General features: G+C 50.5%; 1 protein-coding gene across 4 annotated transcripts; it reads left to right on the top strand.

Moving 5' to 3' along the window:
- Positions 1-2,178: 2,178 nt before the first annotated feature.
- On the top strand, positions 2,179-24,759 carry PATL1 (PAT1 homolog 1, processing body mRNA decay factor). Of its 4 annotated transcripts, none has more exons than XM_084630847.1 (19): positions 2,179-2,283; positions 4,779-4,890; positions 5,181-5,395; positions 5,506-5,580; positions 6,772-6,966; positions 7,616-7,717; positions 8,273-8,362; positions 8,639-8,856; positions 8,969-9,058; positions 9,328-9,511; positions 9,906-10,029; positions 10,410-10,507; positions 10,670-10,729; positions 11,400-11,548; positions 12,821-12,980; positions 15,730-15,885; positions 17,478-17,569; positions 22,791-22,940; positions 23,445-24,759. In XM_084630847.1, the coding sequence occupies exons 1-19, from the start codon at positions 2,269-2,271 to the stop codon at positions 23,464-23,466; spliced, it is 2,307 nt and encodes a 768-aa protein (XP_084486973.1). In that variant the 5' UTR covers positions 2,179-2,268; the 3' UTR covers positions 23,467-24,759. The 4 variants fall into 4 exon arrangements, with proteins under 4 accessions (XP_084486973.1, XP_084486972.1, XP_084486974.1 ...); XM_084630846.1 differs by having other exon boundaries at positions 5,503-5,580; positions 23,445-24,758; XM_084630849.1 differs by lacking the exon at positions 2,179-2,283 and adding an exon at positions 3,187-3,325 and having other exon boundaries at positions 5,503-5,580; positions 23,445-24,758.
- The last annotated feature ends 1,730 nt before the right edge of the window (positions 24,760-26,489 follow it).

Raw genomic sequence — 26,489 nt, 5'->3', positions numbered from 1 at the left:
CTGCTGTTTCCCTAGCTATGCAGGTACCCTTCCTAAAACAGAGTGTCCTCATGGTTAGACTAGGGCACTGGAGCTTAGGAGCCTCTATTTTCAGCTCTGCCTCAGGAAATCCTTAACATTATTGCCTCAGTTTCCCCAAATGAAACATGGAGAGAATAATAACAATGCACCCACTAATTAATTAGTTAAATTTTGTAAAACACTTTGAACATCTAAGCATATAAGAAATTGATTATTCATTATAATCATTATTATGATTAAATTATAATAATTATTATTATTGTCCTCCCATTTATGCGCTCGGTGATGTATATAAAAGGGTAAAGCAGGAAGGGAGTGAATGCTAAAAACACATGAATTATGAATACCTTGTTATTGTGGTTGCTATTTGTATAGCACCGACAGTGTGCATGGCACTTTATAGACAGGTATAGAGAGCAGGTCCTTCTCCTCAAAAGCTGACAATCTAACCAGTCAACTTACAAACAGAGAGAAGAGGACACAACAAAAGCCATGTACATGGCTGGGGTGGCCTAGCGTGTGCCTCCAGGGCACCATGACTTAAGAAGGATGCTGGAGAAGATTTTCTAAAATCAAAGGCCAGAATCTACCTCTTACAAGGTGCAGTATCACCAAACCTAGGTGTTCAAAAATAATGAGTCAGGTGCCCAAAAATTCATGAGCTGGCACTCAGAAATGTGGAAATCTCAGCAAAGACACCAGAAATTAAACATAAGTTGTCCTGGCCACAGGGGAGAGACAGGACTTGGTTGTAATCAGTGCTTGAAGTGGTAGACAAAACAATTTAAAAAAACGGGGGGTCTCATCACCAGCAATTAATTCTCCTCCCCAAACCAATTATATCCCCCCTGTTTCACACACACACCCCCATCAATTTTGTCTTCACATCTGTTCTGCCCCCAGCCTCACCTCTGCCCCTCCTGGCTGGGGGAGAGCTCTGCTTGCCTCCTGCAGTAACCCTGATTCTCTTCCCCGGGAAGTGGGGAAAGCAACCAATCAGAAGGGGATTCTCCCCACTGCCCCAGTGAGACTGAAATGTGTGCCCATCTTCGAAATTTTATTTGTTGGATCTGTGCTCCTTCGTGACCCAACACACTTTACTCACTGGCTGTAACAGATAACAAGGGGATTCCTGCATGAGACAGGCCTCACTGTTTGCTCTGGTCCTCCAGCTCCCAGACTGACTAACAGCCCGTACTATCTAGTGTCACCAAACATTGTCTCCCTACGCCCTAGCCTGGGGTAGGCAATCATAGGAGTAATTGAGGACTCCACCTTATAAAACCCAAAGAGAGGTAGAAGAAGAGGGGGTGTGTATGATGATAGGTAGACATAGATGAGAGAGAGAGGAGTGTATGGAGATAGGTAGCAGGGGTGTAGATAGATAGAGACACAGGAGGATTGGGGGAGAGCAGCCCAAGGTTTGCTTAATTCACTTATTCGCAGCAATGGTAAATAATAATACCACTCCCAAGGGCCTGGGGGGGAATGCCGGAGGAGCAGGAAGATGACCCCCGGAAGCCGTTTGAAGGAAGACTTGCAGGAGGCAGGGGATCACCTCAGGACAGGGGGCCCCGGAGAAGGGCAGGACGAAGTAACCTTGGGGTGGGGTAACTGAGCGAAGGGCTTGGGGTGCGTGAACTCTGCCCATGCTGCAGCAGAGCGGCAGGGGAGCGTGGCACAGGGTGGGGGTCCCCAGGGTGCGAGGCCTCCTGGCAGTGCCCAGCGGCCCCCACAGGGACCCCAGCCCAGGGGTGGACGATGGGACCCAGGGCCCTTGGCCGGGCAGCTCTGCCCTTCGGGGGAGCAGGGCTCTGGTGCCCGCCCCGGTCTTGTGGAGGTTTTGTGCCCCAGCTGGTGAGGCTGCCCACAGAGCTGGGGCAAAGCAGTGGCGTTGTAAAGCTGGGCCTGTCAGTAGGGAGGCCTCCCCCAGCCCTCAGTGCTCCGGAAATGGGAGAGGAAAGAGACACGGGCCCTTTAAGAGGCCACAGGAAGGGAATGAGACACTGTCCCTTTAAGACACCCCCCCAGGCGCTGTTTCTTTAATGGCAGGGGCGGGGCCGCTAGACGTATTGCGCCTGCGCACCGGGTCTTTCAGGCCCCACGGATGGGGGGGCTTGCGCGATGACGTCATGTGCGTGTCCCTTGACGCGACGCGACGGGCGCGTATCGGGGGGCGGGGGCTCGGAGCCGGAGCGGGGGCCGCGCTGGGCCTCCCTGGCGGTGGGAGTCTCCGCGCCGCTCACCATGTTCCGCTACCAGGTGAGGGGGCCGCGCAGGCTGCGACCTTTGACCTCTGACTCCTGACCTCAGTCCCTTGGTCACTTCTACCCCCGCCCAGAGCCCCAACTTCCTCCTCGGTCACGGGGGGTGTGGCGGGCACGGGCTGGGGGGGCACGAGGTGCTGGCGGGGCTCGGGCCGGAGGGGGGTCTGGGGAGGTACGGGCCGGAGGGGGGCCTTTGTGTGGGGCATGGGGTGGGGTATGTCTTTAGGGGAGATGGGGCCGTGGTGTGTGTCTGCGGGACACAGAGTTCTCGGGTAGGGGCCCGGGTGTCTGTCGGGTGGCATAGGGCTCGCAGGGGCACAGGGTTTTGGGGGCAGGGGCTGGGTGTGTGTCTGGGCGGGCTCGGGTTGGGGGGAGTCAGAGGGGGTGCAAGGTTGGGGGGGTATGGGCCGGGAGGGTGTCTGGGGGGGTGCAGGGTTCGGGGGGTACGGGCAGGGGAAGTGTGGGGGGACATGGGCTGGGGTGTGTGTTGCGGGGGGCATAGGTGGGGGGGATGTGCTGGGGAGGGTATAGGCTGGCATGTGTGTGTCATGGGGGGAAGGGGTTCAGGGTGTGTGACTGGGGGGGTGCATAAGCTCGGTGTTTGGGGGGCATGGAGTGCTAGGGGGTCTCTGGGAGGCATGGGATGGGAGGAATTTTTGGGGAAGTATGGGCTGGAGGATCTTTGTAGGGAGGGGTGTGCAGGAGGCATGACTTAGGGATGGGTTTAGTTGTGGGGGCGATGGGCTACAGGTCCAGAGGAGCCTCTGTTGCAGGGTGCATGGTCAGTATGTGACAATGGGGGTTCTGTGTATGTGGAGAGGGTAAGGGAATGCCAAGGGCATGGGTCAGAAAGGGATGTGGGGTAGGGAGTTCTCTCTCTCAGGCTGGGGACTGTGGGATGCTTGTCTGAGGGGGACGCCCTCCCCCCTTGGAGTGGGGGTGAGTGGCTGAGAAGGTCACACTCAGTGGGTGCCCAGGAGGCCTCCCTGCGCAGGAGCTGTTTGGCGATGGAGGCTGTTTCAGAGGGGCAGAGCTAGGTATGCACTTAGCAGGCTGGTGCTTGGAATGCTTGGCTAAGGTGACTGCTTGGTATATGGGCTCTGCAGGCTAGGGGTGGGGGGCACACACATGGAGTAGGAGGCTCTGAAGTTAAATGTAAAGGATGTAGGCTGGGGAATCTCTCAGAAGGGGGCAGCATGTCGGACTGGCTGAGGCTGCCTCTATTAGATGGGGCTGCACAGAGCGTGGGCTGGAGTCAGAGACTCTGTGGTATAGGCTGGGGATGCCATGTAGGGTATGAGCCACAGCACATCCCGGATTTGATCTGTGGCTCCTTTCTTAGGGAGGTAGATATAGGATATGGCGGGGACATGTCTCTCGGAGCAGGAACTACCAGGATACGGGCCCAGGGGCAGCCTTTCTGAGTATAGTGTGCATGTGGGGTATGTGTGCCCCAGAACTAGATTCAGATGGCTACTCTGGATATGGGTGCACCAGGTTGGGATCAGACATTAGTTCGGGAGGATGCCCAGGATGTTGGCCCATCAGATTGGGCTTGATGATGGTCGATTTTATTCTGTTACATGCTATGTTATTTGAAGAGTTATGTGCCTGGCTGGTGGGGTCCTGAGAGTGGAACAGCTTGAGGGAGAACGTGATTGAATGGAAGGTATGGATGGGGTAGCCATTACGAGTTTGGGAGCTCAGGCAAGGGGCACACTTGTTTGAGGAGGGTGCATGGGAGGACTATGGGGTGTGCTTGGTCTGTCGTGGGTGGGTAGGGGAAGAAGGTTCCTTCTATCCCTTGTATTTATCTGGCTCCCATCACTCTCACAATCTTTAGTGTATTTATCCTTGTAGCACCTGTGTGAGGCAGGGCTATGCTATTATCCCCTTTGCACAGATGGTGAACAGGCCCCGAGAGACTAAGTGACTTGCCCAAGATGTTATAGTAGCAGAGCAGGGAAATTGATCCCAGACTGGCTCCCTAATCACTGGACTATTGTCCTTCCGCTCATGCTGTCAGAGGAGGTGTGCTTGAAATGGGATGTTTATATGTGGGGTGGCATTGCCTCATCTAAGGAGGCATGCTTAGTAAAGAAGGTGTGTGTAATGGGTATGTGGGAGGTGAGTGATGCCTTAGTCTATGCTTGGGCAGAAGTACCTTGTCTGATGGTCATGGGTGCAATTTGGATGTGTGGGGGTGTCCTGGGACACACTTGCTAAGGGATGACATGCCTTGTCTGAGGAGTTACATTTAGTGTGTGCTGGAGGTGATGTCTCTCTTTTTCCTCTGAAGGGCCACATTTGTGATGTGCTGGTATAGGGAAATGAGACAATCTCCAGGAACGGGTTCAGACAGACAAACTCGGCGCCCCAGCTTTGGGCATGAGGTGACTGAGAGGAGCCCACACTAGTGATGCTGGGAGGGCAACTAAAACTGGCATATCTGAAGGCCTGCTCATTGTTCTCTCTTTGCTCCTTTCCAAGTCCCTGGAGGAGTGTCCTCTGGATGAAGATGAAGATGCCTTTCAGACCCTGGGCGAGGAGGATGAAGATATCGACCAGTTCAATGACGACACGTTTGGAGCTGGTGCTATTGGTGAGAGCTGCATCTCCCATTCACTCCCCTTTCCTCCTCTCTGTGCCCAGCTCTCCTTCAGGGAATGCCATATCTGAATGGAAATCCCTTCAGTCCTGCCCTTAGCCACCCCACCCTGCAGCTCCAGTTCCGGGTTGCTCCACCCATAGCTTTGCTGATGTCCCTCAGTCCTGAGCCCCAGCTTTCCCTGCTGTTCCAGTCCAGTGGTGCCTGGGAAATGTAATTGTCTGTGGAATAAATAAGTGGCACTAAGGTACCAGCCCTGCTTCCTTTCTGTGGTTCCTTTGCAGATGACGACTGGCAGGAGGCACATGAGCGGCTCGCAGAACTGGAAGACAAGCCTGCGACAGCTAGAGAGCTGGAAGATGGGGCGGTCAGTGATGAGATGGACCTGCTGGGGCACCATGAGGAGAACCTGGCTGAGAGGCTGAGCAAGCTGGTCATCGAGAACGAGCTCGAAGATCCAGCCATCATGCAGGCTGTGCAAACCCAGCCTCCAATGCAGGTGAGTGCAATATTTGTGGGGGTGGGGGGGCAGAGCCTGGCTTCATGGAATGGATGGAAAGACAGGAGAGCCCTCTCCATGATAGTTCATCATACTCTCTTTTACAGCAGCCAGGAGGCCTCAACTCCAGCATCTGGGATGGATCTGCAGTTCTGAGGCGCATCCGAGGACCGCTTCTCACTCAGGTGCCGTGTCCTGTCTCATTATTAATCCTGCAAAGGGAGCTCAGAGTCTTTCGTGGAGCCATTTTCCTCCCATCTCAGGAATCCCTTTCCAGTGCAGAGCAGAAGCTTTTGCCATCTCCAGGAGCATAAGATTTGCCAGTTCTGTGTCCCATTGCACTGAATCAGGCCACCAGCCCTTTTGGTCTGGTGTGCTGCCTCCTATTACTCAGATGAGGCTGTTGCCCGGGGGTGCTGGTTGCAGATGCATCAGAGAAAATTGCAGTTTTCCATAATGTACTTCTTAGCTTATTGTATTGCACCCCATGCCAGGTGGGCGATTCCTTCTTGAGTTCTGTGAAAGCCAGCTTAGACCCTGAAGTATGAGACTTTATTTACTCCTGAAGAGCCATTTTGCTCTGTAAAGTGACTCTAAGATAGTATTGTGGAGGGTGGGCCAGCACTTGCTTCTTGCTGACTCTAGATCAAACGTGATCTATTCACGAGAAAGTCTTTTAGCTGCCAGCTCTGCCAATTTCATCTTGGATCTGCGAGCCAAGCTGGGTTGTTTCCTGCTTGTGTATTATCCCCAGTAACCCTGCCCCATTTGAGAGATGTTACAGGAGTAGTTAAGTTGATGTGAACTCCTCAAGATAAAAGAATCTGCCATCACAACTTGGCTAAGAATGCTGCTGCTTGAACCAGAATAGAGTCCAACTAATTCGTCTGCATCTGGGCTGGCTCTGCAGGGCTAGTCAGGCTAAAAAGTATCAACAATGTCTCTATTGCCATGAAAGGCAGCAGATGGAACAATAATACGTAGCACACAGTTCTGTTCTCCCTGAGTCTCTCAGTACTTTGCAGAGCTTGCTAGTGACAGATGTGGTGACTTGTTCTTTGCTTTGCAGTGAATCCTTGGCAGAATCCCAGATAGAACTCAGTCCAGCGTAGGGTTTCATACTCTAGGCCAGGACTCCTGCCCACTAGATTATAGCTGCAGGTGACACATTGAAGCTCCCCAGAGAGCATTTGCTTTCCTGACCATCCTCCCCCTGTTTCTCATTAGGCAGATTTCCTTGCTGTAGCTGTGCCGCGAGTGCCTCTGTTCTCACTGAGCCTCAGTGCGTGCTGGGCTTGCCACTGGCAAGCTGGTAAACTACACACAATTCAAAGTAGCTAACCACTGGCTGTTTTTTCCCCTCCTCCCGTGTGCAGGAGGTGCCCTCGGTGTCTGTGCTGGAATATGCTCTGCCTCAGAGACCACCACAGGGCCAGGAGGATGAGCGGGACCTCTCGGAGCGGGCACTGCCCAGGCGTTCGTCCTCCCCAGTCATTGGAAGCCCCCCTGTCAGGGCTGTCCCCATCGGCACCCCACCAAAGCAGGCCACCGTGCCCAACTTCAACCAGCAGGTACCTCTGCCCCTCACATTTCTCTGGCAGGAGGTGGATCTGGTCACCATGGTTTCAGGAAAGGGTGGTGTTTCCAGGAAGAAGCAGGGTAGAAATGGGAGAGAGAGACCCCAGAAGGTGAAGACCCTGAAATTTTTAGGGCAGCTTAAGGGAGCCTGCCACTAGCTTTTGCCACCACACAATCTTTAGAGTAGCAACACAGCTGAGTGCGTGCCTGGATGCTGATAGGTGGAGAAGAGATTAATGGTAGGGTGGGTAGGCTTGTCCTCTTAGCCGCTTTGTCCTTTAGGTGCCACTACTGTGCCTGGAGCCTACATGATCCTCCTTCATACGCTGCTTTCACATGCCAGCAATTGGCAGACGGGGAGGGACGTGGCATTGCTGCCTGAAACCAGATGCTATCCAGCCAGAGTCTCCTCCAGAAGAAACAGTCTGAAGATGCTGCTGCTGCTCTGTGTACTGGGGGGTTCCCCCCCTACCACAAGATGGGGGAATTCGGGGAGGTGGAGGGGCTCTACCATATGGCACACTGCAGGCTGGTCTGATAACTCTGTGGGAGGAGCTGCCTGGCAGATGTTGGCAAGGAAAGGGGAAGCTAGTTTCTAGGACTAAGACTAGTTCCCTTGTTTTGGTTTCCCCCTCCTGATAGATCCTGTGTCCGAAGCCTGTTCACATCCGGGCCCCGATGCAACAGCGTTATCCTTCCCCCTACAGCGAGAGGATGTCTCCAAACCAGCTCTGCAATGTCCCGGTACGGAGTGTCTCATGCTCTGTGTATTCCCAGCCTGACCCCTCACTCTCTAGGTCCCCCGGCCCCAATAACTGTCCCTTCTATCATCCCAAAAGTCTGTTTTCCATCAACTTCACCCCGAGCCTCTTACTCTGTCTCAATAATCCTGAAGTCCTTTCCCATAACCATCACACTTGTCCTCTGATCCCTCCTGTAATGCCATTCCCTTCCACAGATCCAGGCTTCTGGGTCTAAACTAACTTTTTCTTAAAGGGGAATCATCTGGTGTTCAATGTTCTGACCTCCATGTGTCGACTAGAGATCCCCCTTTCTGTATCTCAGCACCTCTTTCCTTTTCCCCGTTCCTCTCAGGCCCAGGTGTATCCCACGTGCTGGAAGCTCATGTGCCTATCTCTTGGCCTCCCTGTCACTGATCTGGGTGTAACTGTGGTCTCTCGTTTTCTCTCTGATCCGAATGTATCTGGAGCATGCACCTGCTGAATGTCCATGTTGGGTTGATTGGTTCTTTCTTTAGAATTAGTGTTTCCTTTTTGCTCTTCCATTTTCTTTCCCCAGAATTCCTCCCTGCTGGGCCACCCGTTCCCTCCCAGCGTCACTCCCGTTTTCACCCACCTTCAGAGAGCGCAGCTTCTAGGAGGAGCACAGGTAAAGCTCTGACTATTCCCTCTTGTTCTCAGTCTTTCCTCAACAGCATCTTGTGTGCGCTGCATTGTCCTCTGGTGTCTGTGTCGTCTATTCTGCCTTTGCATGGCTCTCTCTGTGCTGCTCCTTCTCAGACAGTTGGTGGTGGTTCCCATTGCCTGCTCCCCGGATGACTAGAGCTGTGCCACTCAGTCTTGTCTGTCCCACTCTCTCTGTCACAGTGGTAATGTTTGTGGTGGTCTCTCTCCCCCCACCGCCCCTTCACCCTCATCTCTGCAGGCTGGACGAATGTCTCCCAGCCAGTTTGCTCGTGTCTCTGGACTCGTTGGCAGCCCCCTCACATCCATGAACCCCAAGTTGCTTCAAGGCAGAGTTGGGCAGATGATGTCTCCAGCCAGTGGGTTCCGTGCCTTTTTTGGAGCGCCACCGCCCCCTGCGCCACCCCCATCCCAGCAGCAGCACCCCCCATGTCCTGGGTCCCACTTGCAGAACCTAAGGTACGACACTTATCCTCTGTCTCCCATCATTGAGCTCACCGCACCGAGTTTGAGAGTCTCTGTTGACTTTCTCCAGAGATGACAGACCTGAGGTTACAACTCTCTTCTTTAGGCCTCACCCTCAGATGTTCAGACCAGATACAACTCACCTTCACCCGCAGCATCGGCGGCTCTTACATCAGAGACAGCAGCAGAACAGGAAGTGAGTACTGGAATCGCCTGCATTCGGGGGGGGGTGTGTGTGGGGGGGGTAATGAACTCCACTGCGGGAAGAGAAGATTCACCTGGGTTCTAGTGCCAGAGAAAGAGGGTATCTCACACACACCCCCTTGGGGGTCTCCTAGGAGTTCATGCTCCCCACAGTCGGGCGTGGCCTCTCAAGAGCCATCCTGCAGTGCAGGCCATTATCAATGTGTCCTCTCCACTGTGCCCTTTCTGTATCTTCTGAATTTTTATGGATCCTCCCACCAGCCAGCACCGTAGTCTGAATGGCTCGGCAGGGGACCGAGTGGGCCACCGGAGCAGCCATCAGGAGCAGCTGCGGAAGGACCCCTATGCCAATCTCATGTTGCAGCGGGAAAAGGACTGGGTATCAAAGATCCAGATGATGCAGTTGCAAAGCACTGACCCTTACCTGGATGACTTCTACTATCAGGTAAATGCTTTGCACTCACTAATTGAGCCATCCTAACCTAGCTTCCACCTAGGGATGAGCTTGGCTGTCCCAGGGGCTGCTGGCCTAGTGTGCTAATCCCCTGTCTGCAATACCCGCACCCACCCAATAAGTGACTGCTGGGAGGGTGGCTGCAGCTGAGCTCCCAGTATGATGCTGTTAGCTGGCTTTGTAACTGCTTCAACACTCCCCCTTCACCCCCTACACCTGTGCCCCTACACTGTCTTCATCCACTCAGGCTGGCTTGTCAGCCCTATCAGCTGCGGGACCTTGTGTGATGGCACATTGGTTCTGGGGACCAAGCTGCCCCTGGTCTCTCTGTGCTGGGATCCTAACCACCACCACCTCCTCCTCCTCCTCCTCCCTTTTGTCTCAGAATTACTTCCAGAAGCTGGAGAAAGTGTCAGCGGCAGAGGAGATGCACGGCGATGGCCCCAAGAAAGAACGTACTAAACTCATCACACCCCAGGTGGCCAAGTTAGAGCATACCTACAAGCCAGGTAAATGTCCCCTCCCTCAAACCGCATCCTGGGTTGGGGAAAGGTAGGGGGGTACATGGGCCAATAGGGAATTGACAGACCTGTGGTGACGTATTGGTCGTGAAATAGTATCTCATTCCCTAACCGTAGTGCTCTTTTAATGGTTACCTGTCATGGGGCTGGAGGCAGAAGAACCGCTGTCGACTCGATCTGGAGACGGCTGGCATTGGGGACAGCTGCAGGGATTCCTTGGGGAGGACAGGGAGAGATCAAGGTTCTCTGGGGCATTGATGTGGAGGCAGGGTGAAGCTGGAGGAGACTGAGTGTAAGATTTCTCTGGGGTAGATAGAGGAGCAGAGGCTTGGGGCAATGACTCCATCCACATTCCTCTGTCCTTGCAGTGCAGTTTGAGGGCTCGCTGGGGAAGCTCACAGTCTCCAGTGTAAATAACCCCCGGAAAATGATTGACGCGGTGGTGACCTCCCGCAGTGAGGACGATGTGAGTAACAGCAGACATGGCTGCCCTGCGTAGTCTGGGCTCTTTCTTTCTACCCGGGGTTTGGTCCTCCTCTCTTCGCTCACTCCACTCCCCATCCTCTCCTTTCTGACACTGTTTTTTGTTCTGTGCTCCACCTGGGCCCGCCTTGCTCTCTTTCCCTAGGAGACGAAGGAGAAGCAGGTTCGAGACAAGAGACGTCAGACCCTTGTCACCATTGAGAAGGTGAGTGTGAGATGAGGTCCCCCCCCCCCCCGCTAGAATCAGAATATCAGGGTTGGACGGGACCTCAGGAGGTCATCTAGTCCAACCCCCTGCTCAAAGCAGGACCAATACACAATTTTTGCCCCAGATCCCTAAATGGCCCCCTCAAGGATTGAACTCTCAACCTGGGGTTTAGTAAGCCAATGCTCAAACCATTGATCTGTCCCTCCCCATCTTTGCTCCACAGCAAGAGTGAACCAAGCCAGTGCTCCAAGGGAGCTACCAAACCCACGTGCAGCGGCTACCCCTTGGGGCTGGGGATATGTTCCCAGTAAGCCATGGGAAAAGTGATTCCCTACACACCCCCTTCCCAGATCCCTGCGCTGAGTCAGGCACTGCCTTATTTCTTGCTCTAATCAAAGCTCATAATAAACAATGGAAAACCTTCCCTCTTCATTGCCTGCTTCAGCAGCCAGCCAAGGAGAGAATGGTGGCTTCTCTAGGCTGGGGCTGAGGCACACTGGCAGCTTGCTGCTGCCCTTGCTGTACCCACTCTCTACAGGGCTTGCTGATCCAGCAGCACTCTCTGGTTCCGAGTCCACTCGGAAGGCAGCGGCTTCCTGTCCTGACTAGCTGTGGGGGATAGCGGGGGTACCTGTGGCTGGCTCTGATCCGGCTGCGTGTCATGCAGACATACAGCCTCCTCCTGGATGTGGAAGACTATGAGAGGCGCTACCTCCTGAGCCTGGAGGGGGAGCGGCCAGCCCTGATGGAGGAGAGAAAGCAGAAGATCTGTGACATGTATGACAATCTGAGGGGGAAAATGCCCGGCCAAGAGAGGTGAGGAACGTGAGTCTGCTACTGCACAAATCTGTGCCACCCCCAGACTTGTTGCCCCACCCATGTGTACAGAAGGTAGAGGACTGGAATTCTTCTCTCATTTGCTTTGGGATGGGGTGAATGTCTACAGTCCATTCCCCATATCCACATGTGTGGGGCCGCCCCCGTTCTAGTAACAGGCTCACTGAAACAGCAAGGGAACTCTCCTTTGGGTGCTGCCCCCCTTCAGTTGGAAAGGTGGAGTAGGAAGAGACCGAGACACTTGGGGAGGCTTGTGCCCAGTCCTGCCTGGAATAAGGCCTCTTCCCCAGTTCATATGTGGGTCCGGTTCTCTCCCAGGAAACATGGGAGAAACTAGGGAGGAGACCAACAGGCCTGGGCTGAGGAGGAAAGTGTGACCATGGCAGCCCTCAGATCAAGGATTTTATTGCCGTGGGGCCTGCACCTTTAGTGTTTGGGGATAGTGAGCAAAGCTTTTCCTATGCAGAGAAGTTAGACATGTATTTCATGGGCATGGAGGGGTGATGCTGCACGGGCCCTGGGTGCAGGGGGGTGGGGCGGGGGGCAGTGCTGCACAGGCCCTGGGTGCAGGGGGTGGGGCGGGGGGCAGTGCTGCACGGGCCCTGGGTGCAGGGGGGTGGGGCGGGGGGCAGTGCTGCACGGGCCCTGGGTGCAGGGGGATTGGGGTGGTGCTGTGGGCCAGGGGTGTGGGGGCAGTTGCGGTGCTGCATGGGCCCAGGCTGAGTTATAACTCCTAGCAAACCATTGAAAAGTTTTCCCCCCTTGGTTGCTTCCCAGCTGTAACTAGCTCTGTAACAGGGCAGTATGGTTCTCTTCTCCTGCCTCCCTTACAAAAAACAAAGTTCACTTCTCCCCAAGCCTGGAAAACTTCAGCCTTGTAAATGATGAGCAGCTAACACATACAGGGAGGACTCAGCATGGAAGCTGTTATGCGACTTTAGCTACAGCTGTCATTATTTTGCCCGTTATTATAATCTACTGAAAGGAAGCTTGAAGGCAGGAAGAAGCTTTGTGTGATGACTTTTTTTTTTCTTTTCTCTTTCTCCCCCTCTCCTCCATGTGCTTCCCTTCAGGCCAGATCAGTGATGCTTTTGGGAAGGTGTCCTTTCTGGCTGGGGAGAGGTCACAATTAAATGCAGGCCCATGTTACAGGGGTGTGGGATTTCCTGTGAGTCCCTTGCATATACCCACTGTGAACTAGGGGGTCATTCCTATATCTGGCTATTGACAGTCCGAACGTTCTCTTGGCAGGCCGAGTGACGACCACTTTGTGCAAATCATGTGTATCCGGAAAGGGAAGCGTATGGTTGCCCGGATCCTGCCCTTTCTGTCCACGGAGCAAGCGGCCGACATACTCATGGCAACAGCCAGAAACCTGCCCTTCCTGATCAAGAAGGATGCTCAGGATGAGGTAACCAAGGAGGCTGTGGCAAAAATAACTTCCCCCTCAGGTTGTTGGTATGAGTTGTGTGTCTCTGCATCTCAGAGGTAGCGTTGTCCAACGATCAGAGTAGGGGACTGAGAATCTGAACTCATACCTTCACTCTCTGGCTCACTGTGTGAACATGGGGAAGTTTGCTTTGCATATCTGCAACTCCATGAATGGGGGTAATAACTGACTGGTCTATATGTAGTATTCCTGGCCTCATATGGGTTTGTGAGGATTTAATATTTAATTTTTGGGAAAGTGCTTTGAGATCCTTGGACAGGATGGTCCAGTTAGATATGTAGATGTCCATTGTGCGCCCATTTTCATCACACACTTAACTCCAAGAAATTCTCCCTCTAGATTGAAACTGGCCATGATTGCCCAAAGCTAGAAAGTGAAAGCTTGAGAAAAGTCCATTCAGACAGTTAGCCTATTTCTTTCCCTACTTTCTTAGGCTATGTCTATACTAGAAACAATACAGCAACATAGGTATGGTGTTGTCACTTACTATGACAAAAAGAAAAGGAGTACTTGTGGCACCTTAGAGACTAATCAATTTATTTGAGCGTGAGCTACAGCTCACTTCATAGCTCACGAAAACTCATGCTCAAATAAATTGGTTAGTCTCTAAGGTGCCACAAGTCCTCCTTTTCTTTTTGCGAATACAGACTAACACGGCTGTTACTCTGAAACCTTACTATGACACTTACTGTGGCAACAGAAGGGGTTCTTCTGTGCTGTAATTAATCAGTGAGAGCTTAGAGGTGGGAACTGAGGTAATGAAAGAATTCTTCCATTGACCTAGCAGTGCCTATGCCAGGCCTTAGGCTGGCTTATCAATGTCACACAGAGCATGACATTTTTCACAGCCCTGAGCAACGTAGTGAAACTGGTCTAACTTTGAAGTATAGACCAACCCTAATAACTATTTACCTCTTCTTGCTTTAAAGGAGATGATGGGGGAAGGAGGGATGGTGGTGGACTCGTTTCCTTGGTTACTGCTTTGTGATGTGTACAGGCAGCCTGACTATTATTTGTATTACATTAGCACTGTTAGGTTTGTTGGTCCTGTCTTTTTCTGGAAAACTCTATGGACTATAGAGAACTAGTAGGGTTATGACATAACTGGAAGGTCTTTTGGGCAGCAATCATCCTGTTTTTATGTTTATACATCTCCTAGCACAATGACCTCTGTGCTACCATGATACAGATAATAATCCTCAGTATCAAGGAAGAGGGAAAGAATTTTTGTTAAACTGAGCATTTTGTTTTAATCAATGCAAACACTTGTCAAATAATTGAGAGAGAGAGAAGTTTTTGAAAGACTCAACACCCTCATTCCCTCAACTGAGGAATGAGAGCACTCCCACTTCAGTTTTCTAGTCCTCTAAGGAGACATCTAGCAGAAACAGGAAAGACCAATATTTCTAAGGTAAAAAGACGAGCTGGAAAATTTTTTTAAAAGTAAACAAGAAGTCTTTCAGACCTTCTTCAGACTTTTTTTTTAAATAAACGAAAAAGGCATTATTCCAATCTTCATTTTCTTTTAAAATACAGTTTAATATGGAGAGATTCTCAAAAATGGCTGAACTTAAAAGGCCAGAGTTTTTTCCACCCTCTGAAGAAGTGTCAGCTGTTTTACAGGACACATGGAAAGTAGTGGAATTGAAAATTCACTTCTACTTATGCAAAGTTCACAGTTTGATCTTGGAGTTTGTTGTTTATGTGGCTGTGACGGAGAGTAAATACATAATATCACTTGATACCCTTTCTGAGGGGCTAGAGGGAGTCTCAATTTCCAGGTACCTGGTTGAAACCCTATGGAATTAATAATAGTACAGGGCTTTAATAAAGTAATAGAGACCAGAGTGAAATCACCAGTGAGGCCAGTTGTTTGTTTTTTTGCTGATTTTTTTAAAAAGGGAAATGAAAAGATCTCAAACTTTAACTTCAGTGTTGCATTTACAAGCACTCAAACGTCTGGAACTGTCAAAAAAAACAGGTCTTGGAGTAACGTTAGCCACGCTGTATGTGAGGTGCATTTCAGAGTGCTAGCAGGATCAGGTATTGAGGGCGCGTGCTGTGCTATAACCCGCTGAAAGATTCAGAGGCCAGGCTTCAGTGCAAAGAACAAAGATCAGGAAATAAATCAGAATCGGATAAAATAAGAATCCTCCCTGGACGTTGACCCAAACCCATACTGAACCAACTCTTTTTCTGAGGCTGCCTCAGAACAAAACGTCAGCAACAAATGGAATGAGGGAATATTAGTAGCATGACTCCTTTTGTATTGCAGCAGCAGCATGTAGAAGCCTTTGGTGTGATTGGGGCCCTATTGTGCTGGGTGCTGCACAAACACATAGACAGCTCCTTTCTTCAAATGGAGACAATCTACATAGACAGGATTGGGTGGGAGAACTTAATAATATGTAGCCATCCCTGTCTCATCCTGGAGGTGATGCTGTCACTTCATTCCATGCAGGCAAACATCCCATTATTACTTTCCCTTCAGTTCCTGCCTGTCTTTTCTCTCTCCTGTTTTGTTAAGCATCTCCACTCTGTGTCACCTGGATAACTGGATTTACTCAAAAAGGGAACGCCCTTGAGAGCCCTTGCCCTGCTCACCAATAGGAAATGATACCTGGATTCGGTCCGATGGCCCCTCCTGGAGTGTGGGGAGCTGCCTGCCTAGTCAGGTGTCTGTGACTCATGTTGCTCTTCTCTCCCTCAGGTGCTGCTGTGCCTGTTGAGGCCGTTCTCTCTCGTTCTCTATCATCTTCCGTCGGGGACGGTCACCAGCCTTCTGCAGCAGCTAGCGAACCTACCTCAGAGCGCCACGGCGCCAGCACCTGCCAACCTGCACCTCGCAGCTGTGCTCCAGAACAAGGTGCCTACGCCTGAGCTATTGCTGAGCACTGTGAGAGGCTGCAGCATCTGCCTACTCAGTCCCTTCACTGCTGGGACCCAATTAGGGTATAGACCCATCTGGTACCCTCAGAACGTGAGAGATGCTAGAGACACTTCCCTTGAGTCTGTCCTTTCTATTTTTAACTGGAGGGTACCCTCATTAGTCCAAACACCCCCCACCCAATAGGAGAACGAGAGAGCTGGTCCCCTTCTCCACCCAGGCGGTGTGGAACCCCCATAAATGTGATTCCTGAACCCAGGGACAGGCCAACAACTCGTTGAGAGGCCGCCCTTTCTGACCAGCAGTTTCCTTGGCAGGAGAGGTAGCGTTGAGCTAACTGGCACTGAAGTCTCCTGCGTTGAATTGCAGCAACAGGGGTGGATGAGCAAGGCGCTAAAGGAATGGGACTGACTTGGGGAAAGGGAGTAAAATCTTCCTGCAGAGCACTTCCATTATCTCCCCTCTCCTTGCACTGCACAGCCAGCTGCGGGGTGAGTAGCTTTAAATGAGCTGAGAATTGCATATCGGAGTGAAAGACACCTTAGAAGTACCACCAGTTAGACGTGCAGATGATAGGAGTCTTTCTCCTTGTGCATCTCGTCCTCACAGTAGGGTCTGTTTCTCTGGTCTTCACTGCTTTTGCTTTAATGGTAGATAAGGCTGTATAGCACTCCTGGGGCCTGCAACATATCAGTTACTTTCTTTAGGATTCATTTGGATCCAGAGGAGAATTAATGTAAAAGAATGAATCCTGGAATTATATAAGCTCAGCACCTCCAAAAGCATGCTAAACAGATTCTAGTGGCTCTCCAACCAAGGCAATTAATGTGCCAAAGCATGATGGTGCTGGCTGGCACAAAGGGTGCTGGGCAGGTTTGGGAGCAGCATGCTGTTCTGGGGCAGTGTGCTGCAAAGGAGGAACAGTGCTATGGGAATTGTAATTCAACGCAGGGGCTGTACAATCCTTGCTGAATCTGGGAATAGGCTGCTTCTGGGCAATGGGAGTGTCTGCTTTGATAAACCCAGCACAGCAAAGGAACCAGAAAAGTATAATGGGGCTATTACAGACAGGAAACCAAGAAGCACATGTCCAAAAAGCTGAAGGGAAAGAAGACATGCTGTTGTAGCAAAGCAACACCTCACGTTTCCAGTCCTACCCAGTGTCGCTCTTGCACCGTCTAAGGCTAAACATGCTAGGCAGATGGTTTGTGTCTTAATCTGACTTTTCCCTCTCTGTTATTACTAAATCTTGTATATAGGGGTCCTGGTCTATTATTAGGGCTCCCAGGTGCTGTGGTAATACAAATAATAAATGAGACTGTTGGGCTCTGGAAACAGTGCCTGTGCTGGAGTAGGTCTCGCAGATACTGGCTGCAGTCAATGGGCACAGGGAAAGTCAGAGGGCCATGAGCAGAGGCCAGAAAAGGGGAAGTGAAGGCTTCAGACCTAGGAGTGGGAACTGTGGTCGTATAGCAGCACCAGGAAGAGAGAAGAGTCTGCCTGCTGTGGGTCAGGCCCACAATCGTCCCCTCCTCCATCCACACGCTGTCTTACTACTTCTCTCTCTGCAGTTTGGCCTGTCCCTGCTGTACTTGGTCCTGAGTCGTGGGGAGGAATTGCAGAATTCCAGTGCTGCTACGGAGCTAATGCAGGACAACCAGTGGTGAGTTCCAGCTGCATCCCTTAGCTGCGTCCCCCCCCAATTTGCTGACAATGCATGTTGACCAGTGGTGAGCAGAGCATACCCTGGATCAATGTAGACACTGAGTAATATGGCCTCCTAACAACAGATGCGGTTTGGTCTAGTAGTCAGAGCATAAGATTAGGAATTGGAACAGAACCCACAACTCTCCAGCTGGAGGAGGGATCACGCTGTGAGTTGGCAGCCTGCTACAGTAATTCCAGGCTTCTTATTGGTGTCTTGCTGATGTCTGTTACTACAAAGCTCCTGTGTATCCAGGAACTGATATTCAGTGGTTCTTTCTGGGCCTTCTTTGGAGTTAGTTGTGGAGAAGGTGAGCCCCACTGAAGGAGTCTAACTTCCTCCTAGGAAGGGGGACACTTCCTGGCCGCCAGGGGAATGTTCTGCATTAGAGTCCAGAGAGCCACAGAGGCACCCCAGTGACGGTGCATAGTTTTGCTGAATGCAGTCTCCGCCTGAAACATGGGACTCCAATGGCTGAAAAGGATTTAATTTCATAGAGGGAAAACAACTGAACATGAGCTTCTAGTGTGATGCAGGAGCAAAACGGGCTAATATGATTCTTGGATATAGAAACAGCCGGGAGGTGATTTTTCCATCTTTATAAGGCATTGGTGAGACAGATAGTGGAACACTTTCTGCTCTTCTGATATCCACATTTGTAAAAAGGATGTTGAAAAATTAGAGAGTGCTAAGAAGAACCACAAAGAACTGGAGAAAATGCCTGATAGTGAGACACCTGAGGAGTTGAATCTGCTTACTTCAATCCAAAAAAGTTCAAGAGGTGACTTGATTACAGTGTATCTGCACCTTCAAGGGGAGAAGATACTGGGTGTTACAGGAGTCTGTCATCTAGTGGAGAAAGGCAGAACAAGAACCTGTGGCTAGAAGTTAAAGCCAGAAAAATTCAACTTAAGTCACAATTTTTAACAGTGCCAGTGATTAACCATTGTAACAGATGACCCAGGGAAGTGGTGGATTCTCCATCTCTTGATGTCTGTCTTCAAATCAAGACGGAAGACCTTTCTGGAAGATGCTTTAGCCAAACACAAGTTACTGAGCTCAGTACAGGGGTAACTGGGTGACATTTTTTGGTTTGTGTTATGCAGGAGGTCAGACTAGATGATCAGACTAGGGAACGGATGGCCAGGATCCCCTGGGGGACTAACTTGAAGGGGAAAGGAGTCCAGGAGAGCTGGCTGTATTTCAAGGAATCCCTGTTGAGGTTACAGGGACAAACCATCCCGATGAGTCGAAAGAATAGTAAATATGGCAGGCGACCAGCTTGGCTTAATGGTGAAATCCTAGCGGATCTTAAACATAAAAAAGAAGCTTACAAGAAGTGGAAGGTTGGACATATGACCAGGGAAGAGTATAAAAATATTGCTCGGGCATGTAGGAATGTTATCAGGAGGGCCAAATCGCACCTGGAGCTGCAGCTAGCCAGAGATGTCAAGAGTAACAAGAAGGGTTTCTTCAGGTATGTTGGCAACAAGAAGAAAGCCAAGGAATGTGTGGGCCCCTTACTGAATGAGGGAGGCAACCTAGTGACAGAGGATGTGGAAAAAGCTAATGTACTCAATGCTTTTTTTGCCTCTGTTTTCACTAACAAGGTCAGCTCTCAGACTGCTGCGCTGGGCATCACAAAATGCGGAAGAGATGGCCAGCCCTCTGTGGAGATAGAGGCGGTTAGGGACTATTTAGAAAAGCTGGACGTGCACAAGTCCATGGGGCCGGACGAGTTGCATCCGAGAGTGCTGAAGGAATTGGCGGCTGTGATTGCAGAGCCACTGGCCATTATCTTTGAAAACTCGTGGCGAACCGGGGAAGTCCCGGATGACTGGAAAAAGGCTAATGTAGTGCCAATCTTTAAAAAAGGGAAGAAGGAAGATCCTGGGAACTACAGGCCAGTCAGCCTCACCTCAGTCCCTGGAAAAATCATGGAGCAGGTCCTCAAAGAATCAATCCTGAAGCACTTGCATGAGAGGAAAGTGATCAGGAACAGCCAGCATGGATTCACCAAGGGAAGGTCATGCCTGACTAATCTAATCGCCTTTTATGATGAGATTACTGGTTCTGTGGATGAAGGGAAAGCAGTGGATGTATTGTTTCTTGACTTTAGCAAAGCTTTTGACATGGTCTCCCATAGTATTCTTGTCACCAAGTTAAGGAAGTATGGGCTGGATGAATGCACTGTAAGGTGGGTAGAAAGCTGGCTAGATTGTCGGGCTCAACGGGTAGTGATCAATGGCTCCATGTCTAGTTGGCAGCCGGTATCAAGTGGAGTGCCCCAAGGGTCGGTCCTGGGGCCGGTTTTATTCAATATCTTCATAAATGATCTGGAGGATGGTGTGGATTGCACTCTCAGCAAATTTGCGGATGATACTAAACTGGGAGGAGTGGTAGATACGCTGGAGGGGAGGGATAGGATACAGAAGGACCTAGACCAATTGGAAGATTGGGCCAAAAGGAATCTGATGAGGTTCAATAAGGATAAGTGCAGGGTCCTGCACTTAGGACAGAAGAACCCAATGCACAGCTACAGACTAGGGACCGAATGGCTAGGCAGCAGTTCTGCGGAAAAGGACCTAGGGGTGACAGTGGACGAGAAGCTGGCTATGAGTCAGCAGTGTGCCCTTGTTGCCAAGAAGGCCAATGGCTTTTTGGGATGTATAAGTAGGGGCATAGCGAGCAGATCGAGGGACGTGATCGTTCCCCTCTATTCGACATTGGTGAGGCCTCATCTGGAGTACTGTGTCCAGTTTTGGGCCCCACACTTCAAGAAGGATGTGGATAAATTGGAGAGAGTCCAGCGAAGGGCAACAAAAATGATAAGGGGACTGGAACACATGAGTTATGAGGAGAGGCTGAGGGAGCTGGGATTGTTTAGCCTGCAGAAGAGAAGAATGAGGGGGGATTTGATAGCTGCTTTCAACTACCTGAAAGGGGGTTCCAAAGAGGATGGCTCTAGACTGTTCTCAATGGTAGCAGATGACAGAACGAGGAGTAATGGTCTCAAGTTGCAGTGGGGGAGGTTTAGATTGGATATTAGGAAAAACTTTTTCACTAAGAGGGTAGTGAAACACTGGAATGCGTTACCTAGGGAGGTGGTAGAATCTCCTTCCTTAGAGGTTTTTAAGGTCAGGCTTGACAAAGCCCTGGCTGGGATGATTTAACTAGGAATTGGTCCTGCTTTGAGCAGGGGGTTGGACTAGATGACCTTCTGGGGTCCCTTCCAACCCTGATATTCTATGATTCTATGATCTCCTAGTCCCTTCTGGCCTTATCTATAAAGGGCTTCACCCACCCACCAGCCCCTGGGGTTCAGTCTGGAAATGAGAGATTGGTGGTCAATTGTTAAGGCACTGGGTGTGGCCAAAGTGGTGACCAGTCTGGACTCAGATGATTCCTAGAGTTCTTCAGAGTCAGCCACTATTCATTAGCTGACTTCTTATAGGCCAGCTAAGCTGTCTCTGGGAACTGAACTGTGGCCTGCATACCCTATTGGATCCTCATATGGGAGCATGACTGAGTGATTGCTACTTCTCAAACAGTCTCCCAGTGGCATTTCAGCCAAGTTGGTGGAGGCTTTTTGAGCTTTTTCTAGTAGGAACCATTGCTTAGGGTTTCACTATCACATGATGGTGCTTCCTTCCTGCTTCTTGACACTTACCCTCTTTCACTTTTTGTTTGGCTTTGGTTTCATTAATGGCTACGTGGCAAAAAGTTTCTTTCTGGTCTCGTTGAGTGCGTTTTACATGTCTTGGGGTAGAATGTCACCCTTCTTCCATGCTTAGACTAGGCCCTGGGCTATAGCACACTGTGTATCCGCTGTGCTAACCCAGCAGGTCCAGCTGCTTTGGACACTTGCAGTTTCTTGTCTTGGGGGCATCTGACTAGAGGTGAATAAACTGACCATCAAGCTTCCTTAAGCCAAAGTTAACAGGAGGAGATTTTAACAGGAGGAACAAAGCTTGCAGTAATTGCATCGCTTGTGTGCGTCCACATCTTTGCTACTTGTGTCGGCGGTGCACGTCCTCGCCAGGAGCACTTGCACCGATTGAAGATGGCTCCTGAAAGCCAGCAACAGCCAATGTAAGCAAGACAGTGTCTACACTGATGCTGTGTCAACCTAACTTCATTCACATTTCAGAGTAACAGCCGTGTTAGTCTGTATTTGCAAAAAGAAAAGGAGTACTTGTGGCACCTTAGAGACTAACCAATTTATTTGAGCATAAGCTTTCGTGACCTACAGCTCACTTCATCGGATGCATACCGTGGAAACTGCAGAAGACATTATATACACACAGAGACCATGAAACAATACCTCCTCCCACCCCACTGTCCTGCTGGTAATAGCTTATCTCCCCCCCCCCCCCCCCAAACTCACTCTCCTGCTGGTAAAAGCTGTAGCTCACGAAAGCTCATGCTCAAATAAATTTCCTTTTCTTTTTCATTCACATTGATTCTATGCTGCTCATGGAGGGGGAGTTATTAAGTTGTTATAGCAGACAAATTATGTTGGCGGGAGCAAAATTTTAGTGTGGACTCTTAGTTAGGTCAACATGAGCTGCCTTGTGTGGACCTCACTCTGTAGTGTAGACCACAGCTTAGTCTGGTTCCCCTGAGCAACTTTCCCTCTTTACCTCTCTTATCCTTCTTGAGAGAATCCCTTTCTAAATAGCTATAGTCCTTTTGATCTGCCATGTGCATGGGCCTCTTCCTGGTCATGATGATGTCTCTTAATGACCCTCAGTTGTTTGCAGAGGAATGGCTTATCTGGAGCCATTCTGTTTCCTTCCTGCTTGTTTTGCCTTGTCTTCTCTCTTAAACTAAACCAATATAGTCCTATAGCAAACATCCCAATAACCAGGTCAACATACAGAATTAATAAATTATTGCAGAGCGTCTTCAATTTGGTCACAACTGGATTCCTCAGTGAAACAGACCCTATATACCGTCAAAACCTTGTTGAAACTGCCAGTCTCTATCTGCTGATAGGAGGTCATCTCACAGAATCTAGCTGGGTTTAGGAGAAGCCAATTAGGCTATCAGTAGAACTCCCATTCCTGTGCTTCTTGTCATCCACCTTGACCGCTAAATCCTGCCTGGGGTTGATGCAGGGAAGCTCTGTCATCTTGCCACCTACTCACACCTTCATCTGTGCCCTTCTCCTTGGCAGGACGGAGCTGATGTTCATGGCAACCCGAGAGCTTCTGCGGATCCCTGAAGCAGCACTGGCAAAGCCAGTATCCACCCCCTCTAACCTGCTGTCCCTTTTTTCTCGCTATGTTGATCAGCAGAAGCTGAACGTGCTGGAGACAAAGTTGCAGTAAGTCCCTGTTTCTCATCTGGTTTAGTGCTGTGTTTGCTGTCCTGCTTCCCATGTGTAATAACAGGGAGGGGGGCAGGGAGTTGTGCAGTGGCAGTGAGGATTTGAGTGACACTCAGCAAGTGAGGAACAGGGAGTCAGGCTCTGTTGTCTGGAGCTGGGTGGATGTCAGATGCTTGAGGGTGGGGAGGAAGGAGTATGGCTGGGGAAGAGGTGACCAGGAGATGTGTAGAGTTAGAAGGGTGTGGAGGGGGAGATTCAGGAGTTCAGCCCTGCTCTCCACAGTTAAACCATCAGGGATTTTAGGAGAACAGAAAAGTGGGAATTGCCAATGCTGGACAGGCAGCGATGAAGACAAGTGAAGGTGGCGGGGATCTCAGTGGTGTTAGATGAGGCTTGAATGTCTGCATGTGCTCCAGCCAAGGAGGGGACACCGATCTCCATCACACCCTAGTACTGCGGCTATCTAACTCTCTCTTGTTCTTGTTTCCTCTGCCCTGCCAGGTTAGTGCAGGGGATACGGTAGGAGGTCTTGACAGGTCCTCAATGCCGGCTGCCATCCTTGCCGCCGCCGCCGCCACCACCACCAGAGGATTGCAGTGGAGGAGGGGAGGCAGTTGCTCCCCTGAAGCAAAGCCTTGTGGGATTTTTCTCTTGGATATCTGGCATGGAAGACCTCTCTTATGCTCTGTGAACTTGGTTGGGTGTGTGTTTGGTTTGTCCTCCCACCCTTCGCTGCTAGGTTGCAATTCGGCATGTCCTTGCTGTGTTCCCATTTCCCTCTGCATCTTCACAACAGCTGCTGCTTTCTCCCAACACAGCCCTGTCTTCCCCCACCTACCACATTCAGGCTACTGAGGGAGTGGTGAGGAACCCACCCTCTCCTCCTTCCTGCCCCCCTGTCAATGCAGAATCCAGATAGCCAGGGAGACCACTAGTTGTGGGGAGAATCCCCATGTGCTCTGGAAGGTGGAGTTGGGGGCCTAGAGAGACATCTGTTGCCCAATGTCTCCTAAATGTTTGGAGGGTGTGACTTTTAGATGACAGTCTCTTTCTTCAATTTTTGCTCATTGGCTAAAACGTGAGAATCTGCTGGCTACTCCCCACCCCCATCCAAGCACTGAGATTTGGTCCCACCCCTCATACTGCACAGGGTGGGCTCTCCTGTCCCAGCTTGTCTTGGGCCTCTCATTCTTTCTGAAGTTGCACAAGCTGGGCTCCCCTCTGTCACCCCTCCTAGTCCTGTGACACAGTGAACACACATCTTTGCACACTTGCCTTGTCTTCCTGAGAATCATTTTGCACCCCTCTCTCTCACACCTGCCCCTTGGGTCAGGCCCATGCTGTTAAGAGCCCTCCAAGACAATAACCAAGGGGCCTGGCTTTGATCCCTAGTGGATAGAGCCGCTAATCTGAATGAATTTTCCATACCCAACCACTGCTAGATCCTGCTGTTTTGCTCCTTTTGGAATGTGGTGGGGTTTTTAATCTTACTTTGCTTTTAACAACAAAAATATTTGCACATGTAGGTATTCTACAACCAGTAAACTCCTCCCTATTAATAACCAGCTGCCCCTCCCTCCTAAATCCGCTGCTTTCTCCTAATCCCTCTCCCCAAAGAATTCTCCCCTCCAACCAAAACCACCTCCCCATAACTACTCTCCATACCCACAGTCGCCCCCCACCCCACACCCTCCATTTCCCTCACAACCAATCGAGTGGACCGTTCTTTTATTATATTATTCCTTTTTTGTGCTTTCCCCCTCCCTCCCTCCCTGTTTTTGGTTCTGATGAAAATAAGTTTCTAAATTTACATTTTTATAGGGTATTGTAAATAAAAATGAATTGTATACTTGGGGGAGAGTAGAGTGCTTCCTTCCACTTGGTGGTCTTGTGCCTCTTCGAGCTTTTTCCATCATCCCAAAGTGCCTTCCAGACAGGCTATCAGCAAATATCTCTTACCTCTAAAGCCTGAGGTGCAGAAAAGATTTTGATAGAGGGCTCTTTAATCTAGTGGACAAAAGTATAGCAGTATCCAAGACCTGGCACTTGAAGCTAGACATTTTCTGACCTGAAAATAAAAACTTGTGCCTCAAAAATGAGGGTAATCAGCCATTGGAATCACTAGCCGAGGGCTGTGGGGGAATTCTCCATCTCTTTGTTGTTGAATCAGAATTGGACATCTTCCTAAAACAATATGCACTAGTTCAACCAAACATGGGCTTAGTGCAGGAATTGCCAGGTGCCATTCTCTGGCCAAACTGTGCAGGAGGGCAGACTAGCTGATCATAATGGTCCCTTGTTATACTCTGTCTTGATCATAGTCTTGGGAGTGGAGTGGGGGAGCTGTTTAACAGGGCATAGCACCACTACTGAAAGTTACGGCAGGATGTTAAGAACATCTCCACTGGAAATTGCAGGACTTGTCAAATCAATGTGAATCTTCAAGGCAGAACCTGACCAGGACCCCACTGTTACCATCTTGTGAACTTGCCAACTTTTGTGAAAAGTGCCAGGGAGGTTTTAACAACCAAGAAGTCTGCACTTCTGTTTCACGTCTCATTTGGAAAAGGGGACGTGTGGGCTCTTGCTACTGATTCAGAGGAAAGAACATATCCTGAATCATCAATGCTGCTCCCCTTAATAGCAGCCAACTTAACCTTTGAGGTCTCCCATCTCTGTGCTGACAATCCTGCTTAGCAGGTGCAGTTAGGCACTCTCCCCTCTTTCTGTACCTGAAGTGGAATGGCTGGATGATGAAGTTGTTCCTAATGGAATCTCAGTGCAAGCATCAGTTACCTACCAAAGGAGCAGCCTGAGAAAGTGCCAGGGCTGATATGTTCAGCACCCAGAGCTACATGTGAAATCAGATCAATCTCCGCTAAGCTGCCATTTGTACATGATATGGGTACATACTGGCAGAGCAAGAGCTGAAAAGATCACATCCCTGGGGACAGGTGGCCCTGCCACCCTGCATTGTTGAGTACGTCAGCCGCTCTGTTCTGAACCAATTGGAGTGGTTTTGTTTCAGGGGTATGCAGTCTCCTGGGCAGCTATAGATGGAAGCACCCTTTTCTCTGGGCCAGGGTTAGCCGCAAGGATTCCAGGTGAATAAGGAAGTAATGGCTCATTTTAGCAATCCAGCAGCAAGCTGCTTTCAGTGGAGAGTGATGCTATGGAGATAGGGAGTTCTTCAATGTGCTTCCATTGCCAATCACCATCTGCTCAGACCTCGATTTGGCCTCAGCAGCTGCTCTTCATTTAGGGAGTTCATCTCAACCAGCATGGGGGGGGGGGGGGGGGTGCAAAGATGATGTAAAGCTGGTTGGTGTTTCCCTGGTGCTGGCATTTTAGACCATGTTGTTCACGTAGCTCTTGAATACGGACCCAACCTCTCTCTGACCCTAAGGAACTCCGGAGGGGGAGGATCGAGTGGTCATAGTGGCACAACTGAAACCCTCTAAGTGCAATCCCACGGGCCTTTGCTGCTTGTGAGGCAGAACAGCAGGATTTCATGGTTACTGTAGAGAAGTCCAGCAATGGGAGACT

The sequence above is a fragment of the Lepidochelys olivacea genome, assembly GCF_965140295.1.
Source record: "Lepidochelys olivacea isolate rLepOli2 genome assembly, chromosome: 6".
NCBI classification, from domain to species: domain Eukaryota; kingdom Metazoa; phylum Chordata; order Testudines; family Cheloniidae; genus Lepidochelys; species Lepidochelys olivacea.
Note: the sequence above shows the minus strand (reverse complement) of the source record. Positions and strands in the feature narration are given on the sequence as shown.

Excerpts from the sequence above, each read along its gene's own strand:
- PATL1 (XM_084630846.1), top strand. Across the intron at positions 11,549-12,820 it reads AAAATGCCCGGCCAAGAGAG|GCCGAGTGACGACCACTTTG; the intron begins GTGAGGAACGTG and ends TTCTCTTGGCAG. Across the intron at positions 12,981-15,729 it reads AGAAGGATGCTCAGGATGAG|GTGCTGCTGTGCCTGTTGAG; the intron begins GTAACCAAGGAG and ends TCTCTCCCTCAG.